Genomic DNA, 23,864 nt, shown 5'->3' with positions numbered 1-23,864 from the left:
TAATAGATGTTAAGCTGAGGTTGTCATTTGGTTAAAGCCCATCCCCAACAGGCTTAAAAAAAAAAAAAAAAAAAGATCATATTACAGCTGTAGAAAATTTGGAAAATTTTCTGTAGTTTCTTGATCCGTTGTGCTGTTTGAGTCCTTCCCCCACACTTTTCTCCTTTTTTTTTTAGAGACGTATGTCATCAGCACAGCCAATCAGAAGCAACCAAGGGGGATTTAAACAAGGAGCAGACAGGGAAAGGAGGAAACCGGTGCTGACCATTGTAGAGAGGGAAAGTCTTTAAGGCATCTTAACAACCCGGCATTCTGCTGCTCTCTCTCTCTCTCTCTCTTTTCAGACAGTGGAACCAGTTAGGAAAAAAGAACAGAAAAAAAGCCTTGCAGAAGAAGAGAGTACAGTCATTTTTTTTTCTTGAAGAAAGAACAGCGTGAAACAAGTGATTTCATTTTTCATACTTTTTTTTTTCTTTTGCATTGTGTCTGGAGTGCACAGTATAACAGAGTTGTGCAGAAAGGACTGTTTTTCTAGCATATATATTCACTTCATCTCTTCCCAAGAAAGAAGCTATGGCATGTATGTGTTTTGTCATCATTTTCCTTCTGTTTGGGAAGTTTTCTGGCATTGTAGGCACTAAACCTGATGAGGAAGTTATTATACCAGAGCAGCTAACACTTGATTATCAACCTGTTGATTCGTTTAATGAAGGCATCTTGCAGAAGCGTGCAGTATATCGTTTGCAAGCCTTTGGTAAAGAGATGATACTAGACCTCCAGCGTGACCAGAGTTTTATGTCAGAGAACCTCATAGTGCAATACCTGGGATCCTTTCAAGCAGATGCTGACAGTGAAACATCATGGACAGAGTGTTATTATACCGGCACAGTGAATGCTGACCCAGAATCTGTGGTTGCCTGCAGTCTTTGCGGGCCAGGACTACATGGCGTGATCCGATACCAAGGAGAAGAAATGCACATTCAGCCACTCAAAGAGGATCAGGACAACTCAGTAGCTGTACCCCACATAGTGAGGAGAAAGGCCCCTCTAAAGCCTGTTGGCTCCACATGCAGTGTTGAACCTAAAACCTTCAGCAAGGGCCTGGGACTGGGACCCAAAGTGCAAGGCAGGGACTCTCCTGTACCACCAGGAACAAAACGACGTGCAAAGGTAAGTGGTAAAACAAATATGAAATGGTAATGAATGACAGTCTAGGATGAGAGAGGAAGGGATTACTAACGCAAGTCTTGGGCATCCAATCAATGTAGGTCAGATAGATCATATCACCTTTAACTCTCAGACTAAGAATTTGTCAAGCAAAGTATCATTTACAAAGGTTTGACATCATTATCATTACCCCCTGCCCCCATTTTGACAATCTCCAGATAATGAATATTGGCAATCATGATGACATGTTGCTTAAAACTAAGAACTGAAAGACCTGGGTTCTAGTCTCCTCTCCCAAGAATTATGGTGTCTGATGGCTAGAGGAATGAGAAATGGACAGTAAATAATAATCCTTGCCACATCTCCTACTTAGCGTTAATTGTCTGATAGTTAATGCATCAAATCATCAAATCAAAAGATCAGCAGTCAAGCTCCAACATTTGTTCTGTAGGATGCCAAATGGACATAGCAAATGGCAGGAAATCAAAAAAGTCTGGTTTACATTGCTGCTTAGAGTCATATGTGCTGTCAAGTAGTTTACACTAAGTTACATTTTTATTACTTAATATAGTTAACATATTTGTTTTCCCTCTTGGCACTGTAAATGGACTAAGCAGACATATAGAATGTCTTAAATAAAGACAATGTGACACAGAAGGCATATCTGTTACTGTTTTAGTGGTCAGCATATAAATATAAGCAGCAACACTTATTTCTTAAAGTAAGACGCTTGTTTATGAGGAAATACTTTAAGACACAGTTAAGATACATTTTTCTTTGTTTTATTAAGACAACATGTATGCAATGCATACAGTATAGAAAGTGCAGTATTTTTTCCTTTTTCTACTGAAAAGAGCATAGAGTAACATTTATGTTAAACTCATTTGTTTCAGTGCATTGAAAAATATTACCAGCATCAGTCCAGAAAAAGTAGCACTTCTTGCACCTTTTTATTCTGTTTAAATCCTATCAACACAGTGGAAAATATTTTGGGTGATAATTTTTAAACATAACTTGATTTTAAAGTTTAAAATGTGTAATTGTTAACTTGTGTATATAATGCCAATTTGAGTGCAGGTCTGGATTCTGTTTTCAGAAAAGGCAGCTAATGTGTAAATCTGAGAGTCTGGAACATTGCCATATCCTCTTGTCTACATACATCATTCTTTAAACGCTTATTTATAGTAGGGATTAAACTCTTCTACGGGTTTATGAAAGTCAGATAATGCTTACGTTTGATAGCATATTTTCCACTGAATGCAACCACTAGAAAAAGTAAAGTCTCACAAAAATGTTACTTGGTTTTTTGTAGATAAGAAACAATAATACAAAGTTATGGATTAGCAGCTTTGGAACAGGAAACAGTGTGAATGTGTGCATGTATCTGGTTGCAAAAGGATATGCACAGGTGGGTGCCGAAAACAAAAAGGTTGGGCTTGGATGAACATCACAAGTGAAAGGTCAGTCTGTTACATAATACAGGTCAGGAAAATCTCTAAACAAGGCAGTCGATCAAACAACAGATTTTCTTCTTATGTCTCAGCAAGATGTTCTCCCTTCCGGTGTTACCTTTTTCTTTTTTTTCTCCCTGTAACAAATCTGGGCTAATCTTTTTGAAAGGCAAGGTCATCTTATGCCTTAAGTATGTGTTGCATGTTAGAAGAACCAGATTCAAACCCCATCCCTCAGGGAGTGTGGTGTCAAATGGCTACAGAGAAGACAGTGAAGCCTGGGGATCCCAATCAAGTGTGAGCATGTATATGCAAGTAAGAAAGAGTTAGAAGACCATGAAATGTGTGTGGTCCTAAATGAAGGAATTTTGGCTGCATTCTCTCCCATCTGGGATATATTACTTAGCCTCCTAAAAAGTGTCTCATTCATGAATGGTAAATGAAATGAAATGAAATGTAGAACCTTGTTTTACATCCCTACTGTGCTCTTCAGTGAAGCATTTTACAAGAAATGATTATCCAGCGTCTGGGGGATGAGAGATAAGGAGAGGGCTAACATTTATAGAACTTACCTGCTGCATGGGATAACCACAGAGCTAAATTTAATTTCTCTTTCTTGCATCCAGCTTTTTGGACCCTTATGCCCCAAATCAGTAACTCTGCACTAAAATCTTCTGGAAAAAAGAAGTCCTTAGTGAAAAGTACTTGATCTGTTACAGATTAGTAAAATTAACAAAAAGCAACATAATAATGATTACAAATAGACTAGTCTGTGATAAATGTATTTATTTATTTACACCTTGTTGGCAGGGTTTGCCCCACTAGGCTGGTGTCCTTTTTCAGAGGAGACCTAAGATGGTATTCAAACTGGCTAGAGGAAATTTGGTCAGGGCACCAAGGGAACTTCCCCTAATCTTTTTTCAGTAAGTACCATGGGATCTTTTACATCCTCTGGAGTTGCAACCAACTCAAGCAAATGACACCTGTGTTTAACATCTCACTGGAAGGATGGCACGCTCATGAGTGCAGCTCCTCCTTATGTCGCACTGCAGTGTCAGTATTAGGTAATTAATCTAAGTACCTGGTGAGAGTCGTACACAAAGAAGCTGCAGCAAGTTTTTTGCATGGCAATCTCAAGTGTCTTGCCACTAAAGATGTATGTATCAGCATAGTCATGTATTAGTAGTCAGGGGTTATAGATAAGTTTCCTAGTATTTATTTTGTAGCCACCAGGAAGCCAGCAGCAGTCTCTAGAATGAGTTACCTCTTATAATTTATTGCAAAAAATGAGAGACGTACCTTGCGAGCCTTATCACTACTGATGAGGACTGTTGCACTCTTTTGACAGTTGAAATCTGTATATTATTCTCAGTTTGAGTAATATCAATGTACAAGGAGGAAGAAGGAAAAAGAAAAAAATGAGATTGTATGTTACCTTTGATACCATTCTCTGATGGTCTTGATCCTTTTTTTAATTTACTTGATTCTCAGCTGTCTAGTTACAGCTTCTTCCTACTTAATAAACATCCTGTGTTTGTCTGCTTAGGCTTATTGTATGTGTAATCATTTCCTGTATGAGATAAGCTGGCAGGCAGTACACATATGTATATATTTTGGGAGAAGTTAGTTTACATCTACCCTGAGCACATGCGTGTAAAGCTCCTGGAGGGTATAATGAGGGTAACCAAGAGTTTAGTGGATAACATGATGACCACAAGAAAACAGGATGACCACAAGGTACTGCTACATTTTTGCTTCTTCATTTATCCAGTTTATTGGGTATAGAATAAGATAACTCATCATAAAGAACTTTATTTTTCTGAGATAAGTCTGCCTTCACAGCTGGAGAACCTGACAAATATTTCTTACCACATTTTGGATGGCAAATGTTTCCTCCCCCATTGTTTTAAAACTCTGAACCTTTATTAAGGTCAGGTATTCATGAAGCCAAAGCTCTTCTGAAGTTACTCCTTTTCCTACAAATCAGTGTGGTGTTGTTCAGATGATAAATGGAGTGACCCCAGTGAGAAACCCTGTGAAAAGACTTAGTGGTAAGACCCTAACATAGCCATTGCAAAAGATGAGTCACACTAAACTGCTGTACTAGAAACACATAAGAGTAGTTCAGGTTCCATCAGTAAGCCACTGCCTTATGTATGAAGCACCTTATTTCTGGTTCTGCTATACTGCTTTATTGGAACTGGACTATAGTAGACTGATAGGAAGTTATGGCCAAGTGTTTTCAGTCATGGAATTTGACTATGGAAAAGTGTAAAGCAGTAATATATGAATCCACAAGTGATTCAGGTATATGTGGAGCATTATCACCCATCTTGGGTGCTGTAGAGGTGCTAAACAGGACAACACTGAATGGATCCATGGCCTTTCTTCAACAGCAATGACAGCTTTGGGGTTGGAATGAACTGGCACATGATTATGGGGCAGAAATGGGAAGAGTGAAAGAGGGGTGAAGTCTCCAAGCTTGAAATATGCTGTGTGTGTGTGTGTGTGTGTGTGTGTGTGTGTGTGTGTGTGTGTGTGTGTGTGTGTGTGTGTGTGTGTTGTCTTGTGATCTGATCAATTTAGTGTGGATCTAGATTACTGTCATCACTGGTTTGAACTTGAAGAGCAGTTTGATAAAGGTGCTCAAGTTATACTTTTTCTGACTTTTTAGTCATAAGAACCCATTTATAATATTGCATAGTACTTATTCATAGGAGTTGGGACAAAATCTGTGATGAAGAAGGTCTCATCTTGACACCTTAGGTAGTGAAATCTAGGCATTTATGCACCATGTGTTGAAATTATTGTGAAGATTTTGCAGATTTTAACAACAGCTTTCAATTTGTTCTTTTTCTTATAGCGTTTTGTGTCTGCGCCACGCTATGTTGAGACCCTCGTGGTGGCAGACAGCAGTATGGTGAATTTCCATGGAAGCGGTTTGAAGCATTACCTCCTCACGGTCATGGCTGCCACAGCAAAGTTCTTCAAGCACCCATCCATAAAGAATTCTGTCAACTTGGTAGTGACACGAATTGTTATGATTGGACGAGGAGATGATCAGGGTCTGCATGTGAGTTCTAATGCTGCACAGACACTGAAGAATTTCTGCACTTGGCAGAAGGGCTTGAACACACCAAGTGATTCAGACACTGATCACTTTGATACAGCCATCCTCTTCACACGCCAGGTAGGTTTGACAGCCCTTACTTCAAGGACTGTTTGATTCTTGCATTCAATGTATATTTAATGAAGTACTTCAAAAAGCAATGTTATCACAGGCAGCAAAGAAAGTTTGGTGATACTGGGTTTTCTACCTTCATGAGAGAGTTTAATAGCGATATGCACTGCGGCATAGTTAGTCGACCATCAGTGTTTATGCCATTGAGCTGAGTTTGCAAGAATGGAGTTAGAGTTTGAACAGCTAATGGGATCCTAAAGAGAGAGAGAGTTCTAATCTATAGATGTAGGTTGGATGTTGTATTAGTTATTAGATATTTTGGAGTGCAAGCTTTTTGTGAAGGTTGCTTTTTAATTATATGTGCTATCTACCACACTGGAGAAAGTAGTCTATGAAAGGGTTGACATTAACGGCAACATTTCCTCAGCAATAATTCTATTTATGAGAACCATGGTTAAATGGTGATATGTCTAACCCAAATCAAAAGATTAAAGATCTTCACCAAAATAAAAAAAATGTTATGGGTTAGCTTACTGAGAAACTATTAAAACACCACGGGATAAGAAGTGGGGATGATTAGATGTCTAGTCTGCCAGAAAGGAGTATTAAGACTGTGGAATTTAAATTACACAAGCCTTTACCTATCAGATGTTAGTAATAAAGATCGGAGTGTCTTCACATGTACTTGGTGGTGGAAGTAAATAAGGATAATACATAAGATAAAATTGTAAATGTAAGCAGGGGTTTGATTAGATGAATTTCATTGATTTTAATTATGAAGCAACATTTAGTTCTGGTGTCTCTTTTAAAATAGACTATCAGAAAGTGCTTTACTGAGCCTCCGACAGAAAAAATTACTTTCCAGAAACATTCAATGCTAGAACAGTCTCAAAATTTAAAACCATGTGAAACATTTTCATGGGTATATAGCAAGACATACAGCATCTTTATATGACTTTATGCTGCAGGTGACCCCAGTTCAATAGCTTAGAGATTAAGGCACAAGATTACCAACTGGTAGATCCGGCTTTGAAAACTGTTTGGAGCAAAATTGGTCAGAAGCAGTATCCCTCTGGAAGAAAGAAAGCAATCTACTTCCACAATATGCCGTGGGAACCCTATGGTGCCTACCCATGCAGTCTCCATTAGTCGAATTCGATTCAAGAGTATCTAACTTACTTAACTGTGCCATAGGTGACTGTGCAGAAAGCTTATTAACAAGTACCTTACAATGCCTGATAAGTCGTATCCAGCAGTATATGCTGCAATATAAATTGTTCCATTTTTTTTAGAACTCTTGTTTAGTAATATACCTTTTTAAGGTTCTCAGCAGAAAGGCATATACTTTATTCTGTCTGAAATGGTTAATGTTTTGTGTTCTCCAGGATTTGTGTGGCTCATCAACATGCGATACACTTGGAATGGCAGATGTTGGCACTGTCTGTGACATGTCTCATAGCTGCTCCATTGTCGAAGATGACGGCTTACAGTCCTCCTTCACTGCCGCACATGAACTCGGTATGTCTTCACTCATCACCCATTTCATTTTTCTGTCATTCTGCCAAAGAATTTGTTCTGTTGAGTGGCATGTCTAGATCTGATGTTCTAACATTAACACAGTATGTTTTGTTTTTCTTGTAAGCTAACAAAATAATATTATCATAAGATGTCAATAAATAATATTTTTGACTTCAAATATTGTTAAAGTGCACACACTCCTCACCTTAATAGCTAGACATTGACAGGTTGTTGATACCTGTTTTGTGTGCACCAAGTGACTTGTTACATTTTTAATAATTTTGTGGTCTCTGTCCACAGTAACCTTCAAGGCCATAGCCACTGATTGACCCATTCAGTATTCTTAACTCGTGTCATCACAGGACGATGGAAGAGTGAGGCAAGAGATGGTGTTGTGGACATAATTGAGAAAGGGTTAGGAGAGTCTCTTTATGCTCCTACCATCTTACCTAGTTGGCCAGAGTGTGCTGTGCAATGTCCACTGTGCTAGATACAGTGTGAATGGGCTCTTTTGTACACCTGCAGTGTCTGCGTAGTATGTATTTACACATACCTTGGCAAGTTCACACTCGATGAGTGCAAGGTTGCAGAAGCTGCAGTACCTGGCCTGTCCACAGATGGAGCTCTTGCAACAGAAATTTCATAGGTTCATAGGTTCATAGAGTAGTACTAGGCTAACTCCCTTTGTGGGCCATTTTAAGCCTAGACAATTACTCCATGTGAGAGTCAAACCCTGCACCTTGTGTTTGCAAGGCAAACACCATAACCGTTATGCCAACCTCCCACCCCTTTTTGCCAACTTCTTCCTGGAATGACTGAACCAGTATCAGACACCCACTTTCATGCCTGCCTCTCCAGTTTCCCCACTTCCGTCACTAATCAAACCTTGGTCATCAAGGTCATAGTCAGAGCTCCACCCCCTATATTTTGTGGGATCAATACAAGAAGTAAATTTTTATCAGTAAGGCTAATAATTTTTTAAAACAGATGTTTAGGGTTGAACTAGTCCATAGGAATTCAAACACTCCATAAGCAAGTTTTCAGTTTTAGAGTTAAACAATAAGAAAACACAATGTTTACACATCTGAAGGGTTTCCTTATGCCTTATTGGGTGTTGTTACAAGGGAATGATTTGGTTATAAGAAAAGGGCATACATCCCCATAGCCATGCTGTGGTACCTTATTGCACTCCAACATTTAACCTGCATTTAACATATTATCTTATTGATTATTATGTAAGTGACATTTCACAGCAATAAGTGATTGCAGGATTTACCATAGTCATGTGAGCTGTTTTATTTAATTTACTTGCAAGATTTCATGCATCCTTACTTGAGTTGTGCAAGTGTTTTTATTTATTTTATTTTTTTTTTTGTGCTTTCACTTTATTATTCTTAGTATGCTTACTTTGGTTAGTTTTAAACATTCCTCCTAGCAAAGCCATGGCTGTTTGACTTTTGAAACAGCCATGTTATCACAATAGCTTTGTGGAAGCAGTTTCATGTTATAAATATCCATTTATGGCTTTTCATTTTGTTTTCACTATTGCAGGTCACGTGTTTAACATGCTACATGACAATGCCAAGGCCTGCCAGGACTTCAACCGTGGTTCACAATCTTCTCATCTCATGGCACCAGTAATGACCAATGTTGATCCTCACCACCTGTGGTCACCCTGCAGTGCCCACTTTATCACTGATTTCCTTGATGGTGGCCATGGTAAGCTTACAGATTAATGCATGTGTGTACGTAATATGGTGGACACGGTAACCTTACAGATTAATGCATGTGTGTGTACGTAACCAGTGGCCATGGTAAGCTTACAGATTAATGCACGTGTGTACGTAACCGGTGGCCATGGTAAGCTTACAGATTAATGCATATGTACTTAACACAGTGGCCACTGGAAGCTTACAGATTAATGGATGTGTGTATGTAACCTTTTTTTCTAAGGGTAAGATGTATGTCCCCTCAGTATATTCCTTTTCATGAGATGGTCACCTCTCTGACCAGGACTGTTATTAACCCTCTCAAAATTGCTTAACCCCAAGTTATGTGTTTGTTTGTATCAGGTCATTCCCTCTGTGGACCGGACTGGAGAATAGTAGCCATTTTGTTCTGGTTCCTGGAGTAGAAACCTGAGTGGTAATACAGAAATTACCAACATCCTACAGGTGTTCCCAAGTGTGCTGCACATATGCAGGGTCATTAGATACTTTCTGTGCTCAGCAATGAGTGTGCTAGATGGATTCTTACTAATGAGCTATATTATAATTGTCAGCAGAAATGACAAGAATTGTATATACCTCCTGCTTCCCCTCAATCATACTTCTCAATTGTTCAGAATTTCTCAGAATATCCATAAGTTCATCTATGGATACTAGGCTAATGACCACTGGGGCCCTTGTAAGCCTAGCCATGCAACCCAAATGTGTCCCACAAGTTGTGTGTTTTAGATGTTTATATAGGGGTGATTGTTGGGTTTTGACACATATTTGGTCTGTTCCTTATGGTATGTGTGGGTTTCTGGCAAATCATTGAGGACAGAAGTCACTGAATGATGACAGTCATTTAAGGTTTATACTTCATAACCTTCAGAAAATACATGTTAAAAAAAACTGTTACTCTGTCAGCTTTCTTTATAAGATCAATATTTAAAAATTGTCCTTATTTTTGGCTTTGTCCAGAATTCTTGTGCTGAGAGGCGGAGAGGTATGCCTCCACCTTTAGTAAATGGCTATAGCTTCTGTCTTGAGGATCCTAACACACAGTATTAAGGTGCCATCAGATTTTGTCTACATTTTTATGGAGGCATATTTGTGGAAGAGCATGCAACATTTCTGATGAACCCATCATCGATACTGATGTGTATCTTTTATCTGAATACCAAAAGGGGAGGGCAAATTCCTGACAAGATGCCCAGCCACTGCAACATTGCAGTTTGCCCCTTATGCACACAGACATACACTTACACATATACACAGATGCACACAGGCACACACAGACACACACACAAAACAAAATCTCCAGACTGCTTGCATATCTCTTTTCTTTCAGGAAAGTGTAACTCTCTTAGAAACTACATTCCTGTATACATTTTTATGTTGCCCTGCTTGTGTCTGAAACTATAATAATGCTTAAATGCATCAGATGTGTTTATTTTCTTTTATAACCAGGGTGTTATTTGTTTCCTCAAAGACTGATACTATAAAGTATATTGTCATGTTATAAAACTAGAAAACAGCATTGTGAAATGGAGACCGAGCAGGAGACAGGATACAATCTAAGGGTGGTAGATTTTTTGTTTCAGAAGATCATGTGATTGCCCCCCCATAATAAACAAGTAGTGCAGAATAATGACATTTTGTAACGAATCAAGGTTTGTTCAGAGAACAAGTAAAGGTAAAATTAAATGCCTCAATTGTGTTACCTGATGTTTGTTGCATCTCACAATCATGTTGTTTACAGCTGCTACATCTTCTCTGTGTTTTCATCCATCTTACAGGACAGTGCCTTCTTGACAAGCCAACCCAACCCTTGCGAATGCCAGGAGTTTTACCTGGGGACATGTATGACATTGATAACCAGTGCCACCTTGCCTTTGGACCAGATTCCCACCACTGCCCTGATTTTAGGAGCACCTGTTCCTCCCTGTGGTGTACTGGAAAGATTGACGGGCATTTCATGTGTCAGACAAAGCACTTCCCATGGGCTGATGGCACAACTTGTGGCCAGGGAAAAACATGTCTGCGAGGAAGATGCATTGGAAAAGCTGAGCTGAAGGAATACACTGTAAGTGAATTATTTATACTTTGCCTTTTTCAAGATTATGTTTAGGAATAACTACCTTAATGTTCGTACGTGGAAGCAGTTTGATGAGGACATGATGCTCTGCATATATCACTTTTGAACCCCACTTTACTTGTAAAAGCAAGGCTATGTAGTTCAAAAATCCATTAAAAATGAATCTCGGTACATGGTATAATACTTTATAAATGACAGTGTTTATAAAATGCCTCTAACCCCACTATGAGGTGAGGATCATTTGCATTTTCTCCCACTGTATATTTACTACAGAAAATTGTAATGAATATGGTGAACACTGAGTAGAGATATTCTGGTCTGATTAGTGTGGGGGTGCACAGTTTGAGTTCCATAATGTTGCCGGTATTATAGAAGTTTCATTTTTTTAGCTAAAAATTAAGGGTTCAGCTGGTAAAATAAATTGCAGAAATCTAAAGCAAAATCACATAAACAACAGAAATGATTTCATGAACACTTTCTTTGTCATTTCAGACTCCCATTAATGGTGGTTGGGGTGCATGGGGACCTTGGGGTGAATGTTCACGAACCTGTGGCAGTGGGGTGCAGTTCTCCACCAGAGGATGTGACAAACCAGTCCCCAGGAATGGAGGGAAGTACTGTGAAGGCAAACGTATCCAATATCGGTCATGCAACATTCAGAACTGTCCCAACAACAATGGTAAGTGAAGCAAATTAGAGTCTCCAAAGTCATTTTAATGCCCTTTAATAGCATGCTTTTCCTACTATTGGCTTTTGGAGGTGCCATTTCTGCAGATGATCCAGTGTTGTAGAGAAAGACTGGTAAAAAATGTTCCTGCTTTTTTGTGTTGTTATATTGGAGTAGATTAAATATTTGCACCGTTGTAGAGTTTAGTCTCAGTGCAGGGAGTACATAGAAATATAGCATTAGTGAGGTAATAAGTGTGAAAAAAAGGAATGTAATCTAATGTGGCATGGTGTTTGTTAGTGCTGGGAAGCAAGGACTGCTACCCTGGCAATCAAGAAAGTGCTACTCTGGTATGGCGAGACTGAACTGCCTGATGTTGCGCATAGAATGCATTGTTGGCAATGCAGGAAATATTGCGCTGATATAGAACGACTTAATAGTATTTGCAGGTTACTACTAGCAGTGCAGATAATAGCATGACAATGGAAAGCAGTGGATGCAGCATTAATAAATCATAGAGAACAGCAGTGAGACAGCAGGAAATGACAAGTGTTGGTGTACCAGTATTTAAAATGCTGCAGCTTTTAGCAGTGCTGCCCTAGTCCAGAGAACCTGCTTCCATGCTCATATGTAATTACGACATGTGCTACACTTAGCTGGAGGCCTAAAACACCATTGGAGAGTTCTCCGCATTCTCTTCTTTCAACATTCACATGAAGCAGGAACTGACAGCACCTCCTAAAGCAGAGTTTACTTGGCTTTACAGTAGTTAACCATTTCTTAAAAGATTACCAGTTAAAGACCTACTGTTCAGAAGAACTGGTAGAACTGAGGTAGTTGACTTACTATGAGCATTTTAGTCTGACAAAAGCTAATAAATATTTATGTTTCTTTTGCTCTCTTTTTTTTTTAAGGCAAAACATTCCGTGATGAACAGTGTGCCACCTACAATGAACGCAGTGATCTTTTTCCAGGTCACTCCTCTGGAACAGATTGGGTACCAAAATATACAGGCATCTCTGACAAGGATCGCTGCAAACTGACCTGCCAGTCCAAGGAAAAAGGCTACTATTATGTCATGTCACAAAAGGTGAGGCCTCAAAAATATTAGTCAATAGAAGTATATTATCGTAAAGACAGAACAGCTTGAATCCTTCTGCCCACATTTGTAATCACCCTTTAGTTTAATTTACCGTGAAATGATACTAAGAAAACTTTATAGCAACTAAGACAATTAGGGAATGGATATATTCATAAGTAACTTCTAGTTAATCTGATTGTGCTCAGCAGAGTGGATCCTACTATGTTGTCAATGGTTCTATAATACTCAGGGACCATGCAAGCGGTAAAGATACTGTGATCGAAGCTAGACATTTACATTTTGGAATGGACTTTTGTTGATGTCAAATTACCAGAGGAAAGCAGATCAAGTGTTTTGGGCATGTCAGGGCTTACAGTCATAATTTAAGCCAGTTAAGCATTAGAATTAACTAGGTCAAGATAGATGACAATCAAGTGATATCAGGATTGTTTTATAATTATCCTTATGCATTCTGAACCAGACATTTTTCTAACTTGACACTGTAGCAAGCTTTGCTTGCAGATCTGTGCTCAAAGTACCCAACATAAAATGCATTCCACTACAGGTAGGTCTTTATAGCCAACATTGCCACTTGGACCTTCTCAAATTGCAGACTAAATTCCTGCCTGCCGAGATGTTAAATCTAGGCTGGCAGCACTGTGCTGGTAAAGGTCTAACAGTACACAGAGGGAAAATGTGTCCTCCAGTGGGAGGTAGTTATCTTAATGGAAGGGAAGTGTTCTATGGTCATTTTGACAGCCAGAACATAGCACCAAAAAAAAGCTCAGCAAAACCTGGAGAAATTCTGCAGATGATATGAGTCTCTTTCTTTTGAAAAAATGAGCCCCAAACAATATTAATGTCAGGGTAAACTAAGGCTTTACAGCACACCAGAGATCAACATGCAAGGTTCTGCTGGGGCAATGTGTAGAACAACAGGATTTACAATATTGTCACAAGGCAGGCATTAGAAGCACCACCTTAATGACTGCAATGAAAAGAAAACACCTGCAAAGTAAATCTTTTCTAATTCTTTCAGTCTGGTATTCCTAAGGGGAACTTAGAAATTAAATGACATAAATGAGAAGCGTCTTGTAAAGCACTGGAAATAGTGTTATTGATGAGATTTTATACATAGACATACATAAATATATATATGTATATATTTATTTATATATATGTCTTGCATTCTACTCTGTTGACATGAAAATTAAAAATGTGTTGTATGGTCTTCGTCTTCTCTGTACTAGGTAGCTGATGGGACACCATGTGGACCAGACACAACCTCTGTATGTGTAAGAGGGCAATGTATGGATGCAGGCTGTGATCGAGTTATTGGCTCCAAAAAGAAGCTTGATAAATGCCAGGTCTGTGGAGGAAATGGATCTACATGCACAAAAGTGTTTGGCTCCTTTAAAAAACCCAGGTAAGCACCTTGTTGACCCCTATGCATATGTGTGCGTCTCTGTCTGTCTGTCCATGTGTCTGTCTATCTGTTTGTGTGTGTGTGTGTGTGTGTGTGTGTGTGTGTGTGTGTGTGTGTGTGTGTGTGTGTGTGTGTGTGTGTGTGTGTGTGTGTGTTGCTAAGTGATATATTTCAATGAGAACAGGCATCTTGCTTTCTCTGTGGAACACTTGTAAAAGTCATAACTTACACTGCCTGACCATAATACCTCCACTCCATCCTTCAATGCCCATCACCATTCATCTGGCTCTCCCATGCTCTGTTGAAAATCACTGTGAATTTCCTGTCCACCTCACATTCCAGCAGTCTAGGGTCCACAGTCCTCTCAGTAAAGATGAACTTTCACAGATTTAGGGAGAAATTAACCTCCACAATCTGATGTTTGTTCCTCGTCCTTCTGTGTCATGCCTGTTTAGAGAGATCCATTAATATCTACCTAATATGACCTGATGCACCCATATTATGAGCATTCTTTTTCTGTTGGTCTGTTGTGATAAGAGCTCCAATTTCCCTATCTTCTAGCCATACTTTTGCACCTTCTGTCAAACTTACCTTTCTGCTGGCTTTCTTCTGGCCTCTTTCAAGAAGGGTCTTGCCTGACCACTGCTTTGCAGAGGAAGAAAAGGACTTGTTTGCTTCAGAAGCCTATCACTTTGAGGATACATCCAGCCATCCATCCTCAACCCCTTTTCCCATTTTTGCTCATGGGGTTGGGTGTCACTTCCGTAGTGACAATCATCTTGAGCCAAAGTTTACATCACCAGGTGGCTGGCCCTGCCACAGCCATTATATTTGATGCTGGCACTGCTCTGTCACTCTATTCCTGGTGGCTCACTGCAAGTATGACCAGGACCTCCAGATCCTTTTCCTGTCTGTTAGCATCACTCCTCCCAGCTGGTACTTCACCTCAGGGTTGCTGCAGTCCAAGTATGGCTTTTACATTTGTCTGCACTGTGCTCACCTTTTGTCTTTTTGCCTATTTGGTCAGCCTTTCTAAATCATTCCTTCGACACTTTGCATCATCAGAGAATAACTTGATCCAGTTCTTTATTCCCACAAATGTTCCTGAAACCAACACAATAAAGACTACTGGATCCAGAACTGACCATTTTGGTACAACACTAGTCCCTTTCCTTATTCATAGTATCAACCATGTCACTACAAGCCTCTCTGTCCTACCATTCAGCCATCAACCATGTCACTACAAGCCTCTCTGTCCTACCATTCAGCCATCAACCATGTCACTACAAGTCTCTCTGTCCTACCATTCAGCCATTATCCATGTCACTACAAGTTTCTCTGTCCTACCATTCAGCCATCAACCATGTCACTACAAGCCTCTCTGTCCTACCATTCAGCCATCAACCATGTTACTACAAGCCTCTCTGTCCTACCATTCAGCCATCAACCATGTCACTGCAAGCCTCTCTGTCCTACCATTCAGCCATCAACCATGTCACTACAAGCCTCTCTGTCCTACCATTCATCCATCAACCATGTCACTGCAAGCCTCTCTGTCCTACCATTCATCCATCAACCATGTCACTGCAAGCCTCTCTGTCCTACCATTCAGCCACGTAGTAATTCAGTTTCCCCAGCCTTGGTTCTGTCTCTAGCTGCTTCAGTCTTCTTATCATCTGCATTTTTAGGACAAAGTCAAAGGCTCTGGTGAATTCCAGGTAGACCATGTCTACCAGTGCATCCTTCGCCAGTTCTCCAGCTTTTAAACATCATGTGAGTGCCAGTTTAATAATTATGTAGTGTTGCAACACTGCATATAAAAATATCATCAGTGTACAGTAGAGACTCAATTATCCAAATTAATTGGGACCTAGGGTAGTTCAGATAATCAAACTGTTCGGATAATCAAACATCCAATTGAACCAGATTAAAAAAACTTCAAAATCTTGTTTTTTTCTGCATGCAGGAATACACTTTTCAACCATTCAGACATTCCAGTGGACAATAAAGAATATTTTTCACACATGAGCTGGCTACAAGCTCATAAAACATGCTTAAGTGAATATGTATAATGTTTACGTATCTAGACTTTATGATTTTTCCTGCCTGAAAACTTTGGAAGGATGGTTTGGATAACTGAAGTGTTGGATAATTGATGTTCAGATAATTGACTCTCTACTGTACATTTCTTCCATTCTCATTATAAAAAACATACCTGTAGAGACATATATTCATATATGTATGTTATAAGACCCTCTGTTTCTGACAAAACTGAATTTATAGCAATAAGCAAACAGTTGAACTCTATCTATTCCATTAAACTTCCCTGTTTAATGACATTGACTCTTCCCTTTTAATGGTATTGAATGCCATACATTTTGCTCTGTATGACTCATGAACTGTTTTGCAAAATAAATAAAAGCTAACTTTCTTTTTTAAATTATGTGCAGCTTGTGCAAAGGTAGACTTAGAAGGAACAGCTAATACTGGTTCTCAGCAGTACGTTTTGCACCACAGATTCTGCTAGGCTGTTGCATGACATGCAAAGCATGGAAAACAAATCTTCCCAAGTACTGCTGCAAAAATAACTTGACTGCTTCATATTTTAGAGTATATGCATATATACATCATCTGCAATATGGGTTTATTTCCCCAGACTACTGGTTCTACTACTCTGGGAACCTTAAGTCTCCCATAATGCACATAAAAGACGGGTAATATGTAGCTTCTTCTAAAGCACAAATGCTTAAACTGACAAAAATGAGCATAGTGCTTCAGAAATGCTACTTTGCGGTTGTATAGGTACAGAGAAATTTATTTTTGTGAAAGACAAAGTACTTGCTTTTTTGCAGAGTAATGGTAGCCTCTAAGGGTATTGTATAATAAATAAGAAGGTTGCACCCCTCTCATAAGAGGTATCTGGGAAGTACACCCCCTCACATAAAAGGTATCTGAGAGGTGAACTCCCATACATAAAAGATATCTGAGTGGTGCACCCCCACATATAAGGGGTATCTGGGGTTCACCCCCATATATAAGAAGGTATCTGGGAGGTGCACCCTTATACATAAGTTGTATGAGAAAAGACCTGGAAGACTAGTTTAGACAAATGTCTGTTTGCCATCTTCTTTCTGATCATTGCTTTATGCATGGATTGCAAAATGTTCTCAGTGATGTGGTTATTTACAGGAGCAGTGCTTCCCGCTCTACAATCAAACAGGAACTAGAGAAGGAACCCAACCTACTAGCCTAATGGATGACAAAAATTTCCTTAGCTTAATGCATTTTTAGATATGATAAAGGCTTTTATTTCCACAACACTAGGGTATACTATGCAATGGTAAATAGCCTATCAAAACTAGCCCATATTTTAAATATCTTGAGGTATGGGTTGACTAGTCCCTAATTTTCCAATACTATATCACAACAACCAAATCCAAAATCATCAAATTACTATTTTAAGCCAAAAGATCTTACATTTTCTATCACTAGAAGAAAGGATGACCATAGGTAAAGGGGTCCTACTCATCCAGCTTGGGTATGACCTTTCTATTATAACAAATGTTTCCAAGAAAAAGATGGCCTGACTGCAAACAGCAACCAATGACATATGTTAATGTATCACCTTGACCCCCTCCACACAAGCAGAGTGTCATTGCTTAATTGTAGTAAAAGCAAAGTGTCATCTAATAAACTAAGGCATAAACTATTGCTCATCACTCTAACATGTAAACTCATGAGTTTAGAAACTTTCCATCTCTGTGCTGGCAGGCTGAGAAAATGAACCACCACACACAGCCTAAAGCTTGAGAACACAATCATCTACCATGCCCCTTTCTTTAACTGTCTCTAATAAAACTTTGTATCCCATTGTTTTTCAGTAATGACCCCACAAAGTTGGGAATTATTGCCAGTAAAATTGAAATCAATCTTTCTCTTTCACAAATTTTAAGACCATCTAAAAAATCCTATTTAATGAAGCCACATGTAAAACAACATGATGTCAGGTACATATGCCCATACAATGCTGTCTGTCAATATGCCCCAGCAGGAAATGTACCACAGGGTAATTGCCCCCCAATAACTACACACTCAAAGAAAGTTAAATTTCTGTGCATTCTTCTTCCACTTCAACCTTTTAACAGTTAGTATTCCTTACACGTTCTACTAACTACTGGAATGTTACTTTTCCTTTAGTCTTTCTGTTAATCCCACCCTCCTCTCTTTGCCCACCCTCTGTTCTTCCTAATAGTGTATATATTGTAAATCAGTTCAGACTATATATTAGATTTATCTTAAGGTACTGCATTCCTTTCGATGTTCTAATCTACTAGTATGCCTTAGTGTATCGTGATAACTAGTATGCCTTAGAGTACCATGGTAAATTTGATTTGAAACATAGTTCTCTTTCATTCTTTTTTTTTCTGTTTATTTAGTTTTTTCAGTATTTTGATTGCTGTGTACTAAAAAGATTAACCTGAAAATGGTCCCTCATTTTTCTTACTACATTCAAATGATTGTGAACCTTTCTAGGAGTCAAACATATTTTTAAGTCTCACATTGTAAGAATATCACATTTCCCACAATAAAGTGGTAATATACTAAAGTACCTTTGTATAGCTCACTGGCTTGTGGTCATTTACAACAGTGATGCAGTGGTAGCATTGTCGCCTCACAGCAAGAGGGTCTCCAGTTCAATTCTCGGCTGGGGTACATTCTGTGTGGCACCTGCATATCCTCCTTGCATTCATGTGGATTTCTTCTGGGTGCTCCAGTTTCCTCCTACATTACGAAGACATGCGTCTGGAGCGTTTCTCCCTGGGGATCCACTGAAAATTGGCTTTCTTCCAAGTCAGACTTTCCCGGTTAACAAATGTTAAATAAATAAACTGAAACTTTTTTTTTTTCATTTAACTTTCAGTTGTTTGCATTACATTAATCGGGTGTTGTCCCTTTGCACATTGCTGTATCCCATAGTAATATGTAGTTATATATCAGTATTTTGTTCAGATGAGTTTAGGCCTCACTTGGAACATACATGGGCAACCTCAAGGGAGTACACCCTCACCATTTAAGAAAAGTTGCCCTTTCCATGTGAAATGTATTTGTTTATTTGTATTTGTGAACTAAAGTGTAGCTCTGATTCACCTGGATCTTTTTTATACTTGGTTTGTGGGTACAGTCGGACAAAGGGAGGCTAGAGGAATCAAAAATGAGCTACAGGAAGCAACCCAGCAATTTTGTGACAGTTAATTCTCTGTCTACTTCAGAACTGTGCTCAATGTACATATTTGTGTTTGCCTGAAAACATTTAAGAATCACTTTGTACCATATAGTTTCACAAAAGTGTATATGTTAAAACATACTCATACAACCAGTGTTACTGATAACATTTACAAAGTATATGGTGATAAAACTGGTCAGTTATAAAGTATGGCCTAGCAGTAAGGCATTAACTGGTGTCAGTTTGTTCCAGCAGAGCTAAAATCTTGCCTTTGGCAACAAACTGTGGATTGTTTCAATTGCTGTGAATTATTTACTGTAACAGCCTTTTTGCAGGATACCCGCTCTTAAAGAATCACACTGCAGCAAGGCTGGCAAACATCTGGCATTAACCTTTGCTAAAGACAGTTTTAAATTCTACCACAGGTTTAATCTTGTTCTTTGATATGTTTTATGGAATCTCATGTTTTATTCAAGAAAAAAATAGCCTTTTGTGACTAGCTATAATTTTGCAACAAACTAATGTCACAAGCCTATCGAAGATAAAAAAAAGTAGAAAACCCTTCTAAAAGTGAATGAAAACACCAGGCTTCTACTAAGATCCACCTAAAAGTTTTAATTCTGAGAATAAGCACAATGTCTTACATGTAGATCTTCTTATTTTTACTTTTATTAAATATAATGTTGAATGCCTGGGAAGGGTAGGTTAAATATTTAAAAGCTCAATGTTTCTTTTAAGTTTTTACTTATAAATCTTGATGCAAAGGGTGTGTGTTAAGATTCTTTCATTAACTGATTGAATATAGCTTTTATAATACATTTTTGGCAATGTTCCTGCTAATGTAGAACTGTCCTCTTTCAACATGCATGCATGCATCAGTTTCATAACTTTTTCCCAGTGAAAAATGGAAAGTGAAGCTTTCAGAACCTGCAGCTAAGAGCAGAGGTTCGTCGTCTTAAGTTACACATAAAGGCATGATTCTCATTTATTCAAAGAAAAAAAATCTGTTCTTCCAGGGATCTGTCTGCAATTTGTTTCATGTAGTTTTCACATATAACTTTACATAGCCTACAGAAGAACAGAATTAAATGGGAACCAATGACATAAAATCATCCTTCATGACTCCTGTTTCATTTTTTCCTAAAATTTAGAAATAAAAATCAGATTAACCAGTGCTGTGACATTCTTTTGAACTTTTGTTTCCAATAATGAGGATCAGAAGGTTTACAAATACGAAGAATTTATGGGTCTAACTTCTCTTGATTAAATCTGCTTTCAGATGTTGCATGCTAGGTTAGCTGAGAGCTAAAATGGCTGAAAAATGTTAATAAAAGAGCTGAGACCTGAAAGTTTTAACACTGCAACTGTGCATGCTAAGTAACAAGGGTGTTTGTATTCAAGATAAACATGGCAAGAACGTACGTAAGATAGTTCTGACAGCCTGCAAGTATAATCATGGGAATTGATCTGTTCATTTAACTGAACATGATGTTAAATTACAACTGCTGTAACATTTCCTCATTTTTAAGAATGTGTTTGTGTCAGTAAAGAGCCATGAAAATATGTCTGGCTTTATGAGGAAATGGGGACTGAAAAAATACCAAAGAATATTGGGAGCTGTTAAAAATACCAGGGAATATGTACAAAGTCTTGTGACACATACAGTCTACTAGTGTATATCATCACAATCGAGTATGTTAATGTGTTGTATGGCTTTTATGGAATAAGTGCCTTTTTAGATAGACAGTACAGCATTATACTACTCGTTTCTGTAGCCTGAAAATGTTATGAAACCTTTGCCTCTTACTAATTGCAAACGTGTATAAATTAATTTATTTATCTGTTTCTTTTTGTTTTTTCCAGGTATGGTTACAATGATGTTGTGACATTTCCTGCTGGGGCCACCAGCATTTTTATCCAACAGCACAGTATTTCTAAAGCCCCATATGACAATGTCTACCTTGCCTTAAAAAAGAGTGACGGTACCAACATTCTAAATGGCAACTATATCCTGGCACCGTCAGAGCGGGACATTTCTGTCGATGGCCTCACACTGCACTACAGTGGGGCCCTGAGGGACATAGAGATCATTCGCTGTGCAGGACCACTAAAAACCCCAATCACACTGCAGGCACTAGTGACAGCTGATCGGCTGGCCCCAAAGCTGAAGTATACATACTTTGTGCCCAAGCGCCCCGTCGTAACAAAGCAAACAAATGAAATCAGTACTATAGACTGGTATGGAAAAAAAAAAGCAATGCTCATGAAAATTCTTCGCCGGCCGAGGATTTAACTTATTACTAGATTTATTTATTTATTGTGTGTGTGTGTGTGTGTGTGTGTGTGTGTGTGTGTGTGTGTGTGTGTGTGTGTGTGTGTGTGTGTGTGTGTGTGTATGCGTGTGTGAATCCATGCATATACAGAAGTACCTGTATATCTTATGTTTTTTTATATTTTTTTTTATTAATGCCTGCTGGATTTCCAGGCGTAGAGGTGCTGGAAGACCTTTTTTATTGTGTATCTATTTTTGTATGAAAGCATTTTGGCTTTCAAGAATTTTCCCAGACAATCACAATGTTTCCTTCAGTTTTGAAAAAGGTACCCTCACTGAGGGTCCTTTACGTGCTGAGCACTGCAAAGGACTTCCCTAAGACTGCATATGTCCATGAAATCAGTAATTTTGTTTTCTATTTAATTGTGACTCATACTAATTTATGGGGCTGATTAAAGCGCTTCTTATGGCAATATGACAGATGTCTGTTGAGTACATAGGTTTATGGAAGTACTCATGTTTTTATTTGGACTCATCTTTGTCTTTTAATTACACAAAGCAACACTTACAGCCAACAAATGCTGTGCATCTGAAGTTTTTGAGGTGTGACCCACCCCCCACTTTGAAGGACTTCACAAGTTGAAACACTGAAATTTGAAAATAATTTTATAGGTGAACCAACTCAGCAGTGAAGTCATGTGCACATTGTGTATATACTGTATATGTTTATGTGGAGCTATGTGTGGTGGCATATGTATGAACAAGTGAAGGCGTGTGCATGTTTATGTGTGAGCGGATCTATGTGTCCATTTATATACAATGTATGTGCATGCATGTGTGTGCTCAGTGTGTGCATGTGTTTATATGTGCATATGTTATTGTGTGTCCATGTACCCACTAGGTGTGTGTGTGTGTGTGTGTGTGTGTGTGTGTGTGTGTGTGTGTGTGTGTGTGTGTGTGTGTGTGTGTGTGTGTAAGTATGCACAAAAATAATGTATTTGTGTGCACATTACTTAATGAATTCTGCTGGAATCTGTGTTTACATACCAATAAATTAACTGTTCTGCTCAAAGGGCTTTCATCTCTCATAGTATTTTATACAGACAGGGACAAACTGTTTGGGATTTTAGTCCTACTGTCAGAAATTCTGAAATAAAACTAACAATTTAACAAGTAAAGGAGTCCACATCTGCACATAATTTACACACACACACACACACACACACACACACACACACACACACACACACACACACACACACACACACACACACATATATATATATATATATATATATATATATATATATATATATATATATACATATATATATATATATATATATATATATATATATATATATATATATATATATATGTGTGTGTGTGTGTGTGTGTGTGTGTGTTAGTTATAAACAAAGCAGGCCTTCTATGTTGTACCTAGTGGGCCACATGACTTGTAACAGTTAGTCACCCAAAGTAACATTTTCAGCTCCAAGCTACAGAAAGCGGTGAGCAGGTGCTGATGATATGTGCCATTACATTCATCTGTGTAGCAGTTCTTCATCATCACTGACCCTCACAAAGTGTCACAACATACATACAGTGGCTACTTGTGGCACCACACTTCCTGCTTTATGCATTGTACAGCTTTTCTCAACATGTCATCTTCTGTGTGTTTTAATATTATTTAATATTTTTTGTGTTAAATATGGCACTAAAAGCAAATAATAAAAAAGCGCTTTACTGTTTTAAGCCAATCGCTACATTGTAGAAACTGGATTATTACAGATCCACCCCCCCTCAGCTATTCTACTGAAGAGCATAAAAAAACTGACATTCTTTCTAATGGCATACCAGTCAGGTGGCCATATGCACAACCCCAGCCCTCACCCCCACCAAGCCATTCAGGTCATGTTTCTCTGCCCTGCCCTGACCTTCCTCCATTTAATTTAAAAATAATAATAATAATTTCTTCTTGTTATTTGTTATAAATATTTTTGTTTTACTTTTAAACTGTAGGAAACTGTTTACTACAATATAGCAAGCAGTTGCTTCAGCTTAAACCACACA

General features: G+C 38.5%; 1 protein-coding gene across 1 annotated transcript; it reads left to right on the top strand.

Annotated features, from left to right (window-relative positions):
- Positions 1 to 267: 267 nt before the first annotated feature.
- Positions 268 to 22,708, top strand: ADAMTS4 (ADAM metallopeptidase with thrombospondin type 1 motif 4). Its single transcript, XM_044089958.1, has 9 exons — positions 268 to 1,170; positions 5,482 to 5,808; positions 7,185 to 7,317; positions 8,869 to 9,036; positions 10,823 to 11,109; positions 11,614 to 11,800; positions 12,703 to 12,878; positions 14,120 to 14,295; positions 21,383 to 22,708. The coding sequence occupies exons 1-9, from the start codon at positions 574 to 576 to the stop codon at positions 21,810 to 21,812; spliced, it is 2,481 nt and encodes an 826-aa protein (XP_043945893.1). The 5' UTR covers positions 268 to 573; the 3' UTR covers positions 21,813 to 22,708.
- Positions 22,709 to 23,864: the final 1,156 nt, after the last annotated feature.

This window comes from Protopterus annectens, chromosome 12.part0 (assembly GCF_019279795.1).
Source record: "Protopterus annectens isolate FY-2018-M chromosome 12.part0, PAN1.0, whole genome shotgun sequence".
NCBI lineage: Eukaryota > Metazoa > Chordata > Ceratodontiformes > Protopteridae > Protopterus > Protopterus annectens.
The sequence above is the reverse complement of the archived record's forward strand: the minus strand, read 5'-3'. Positions and strand labels throughout refer to the sequence as shown.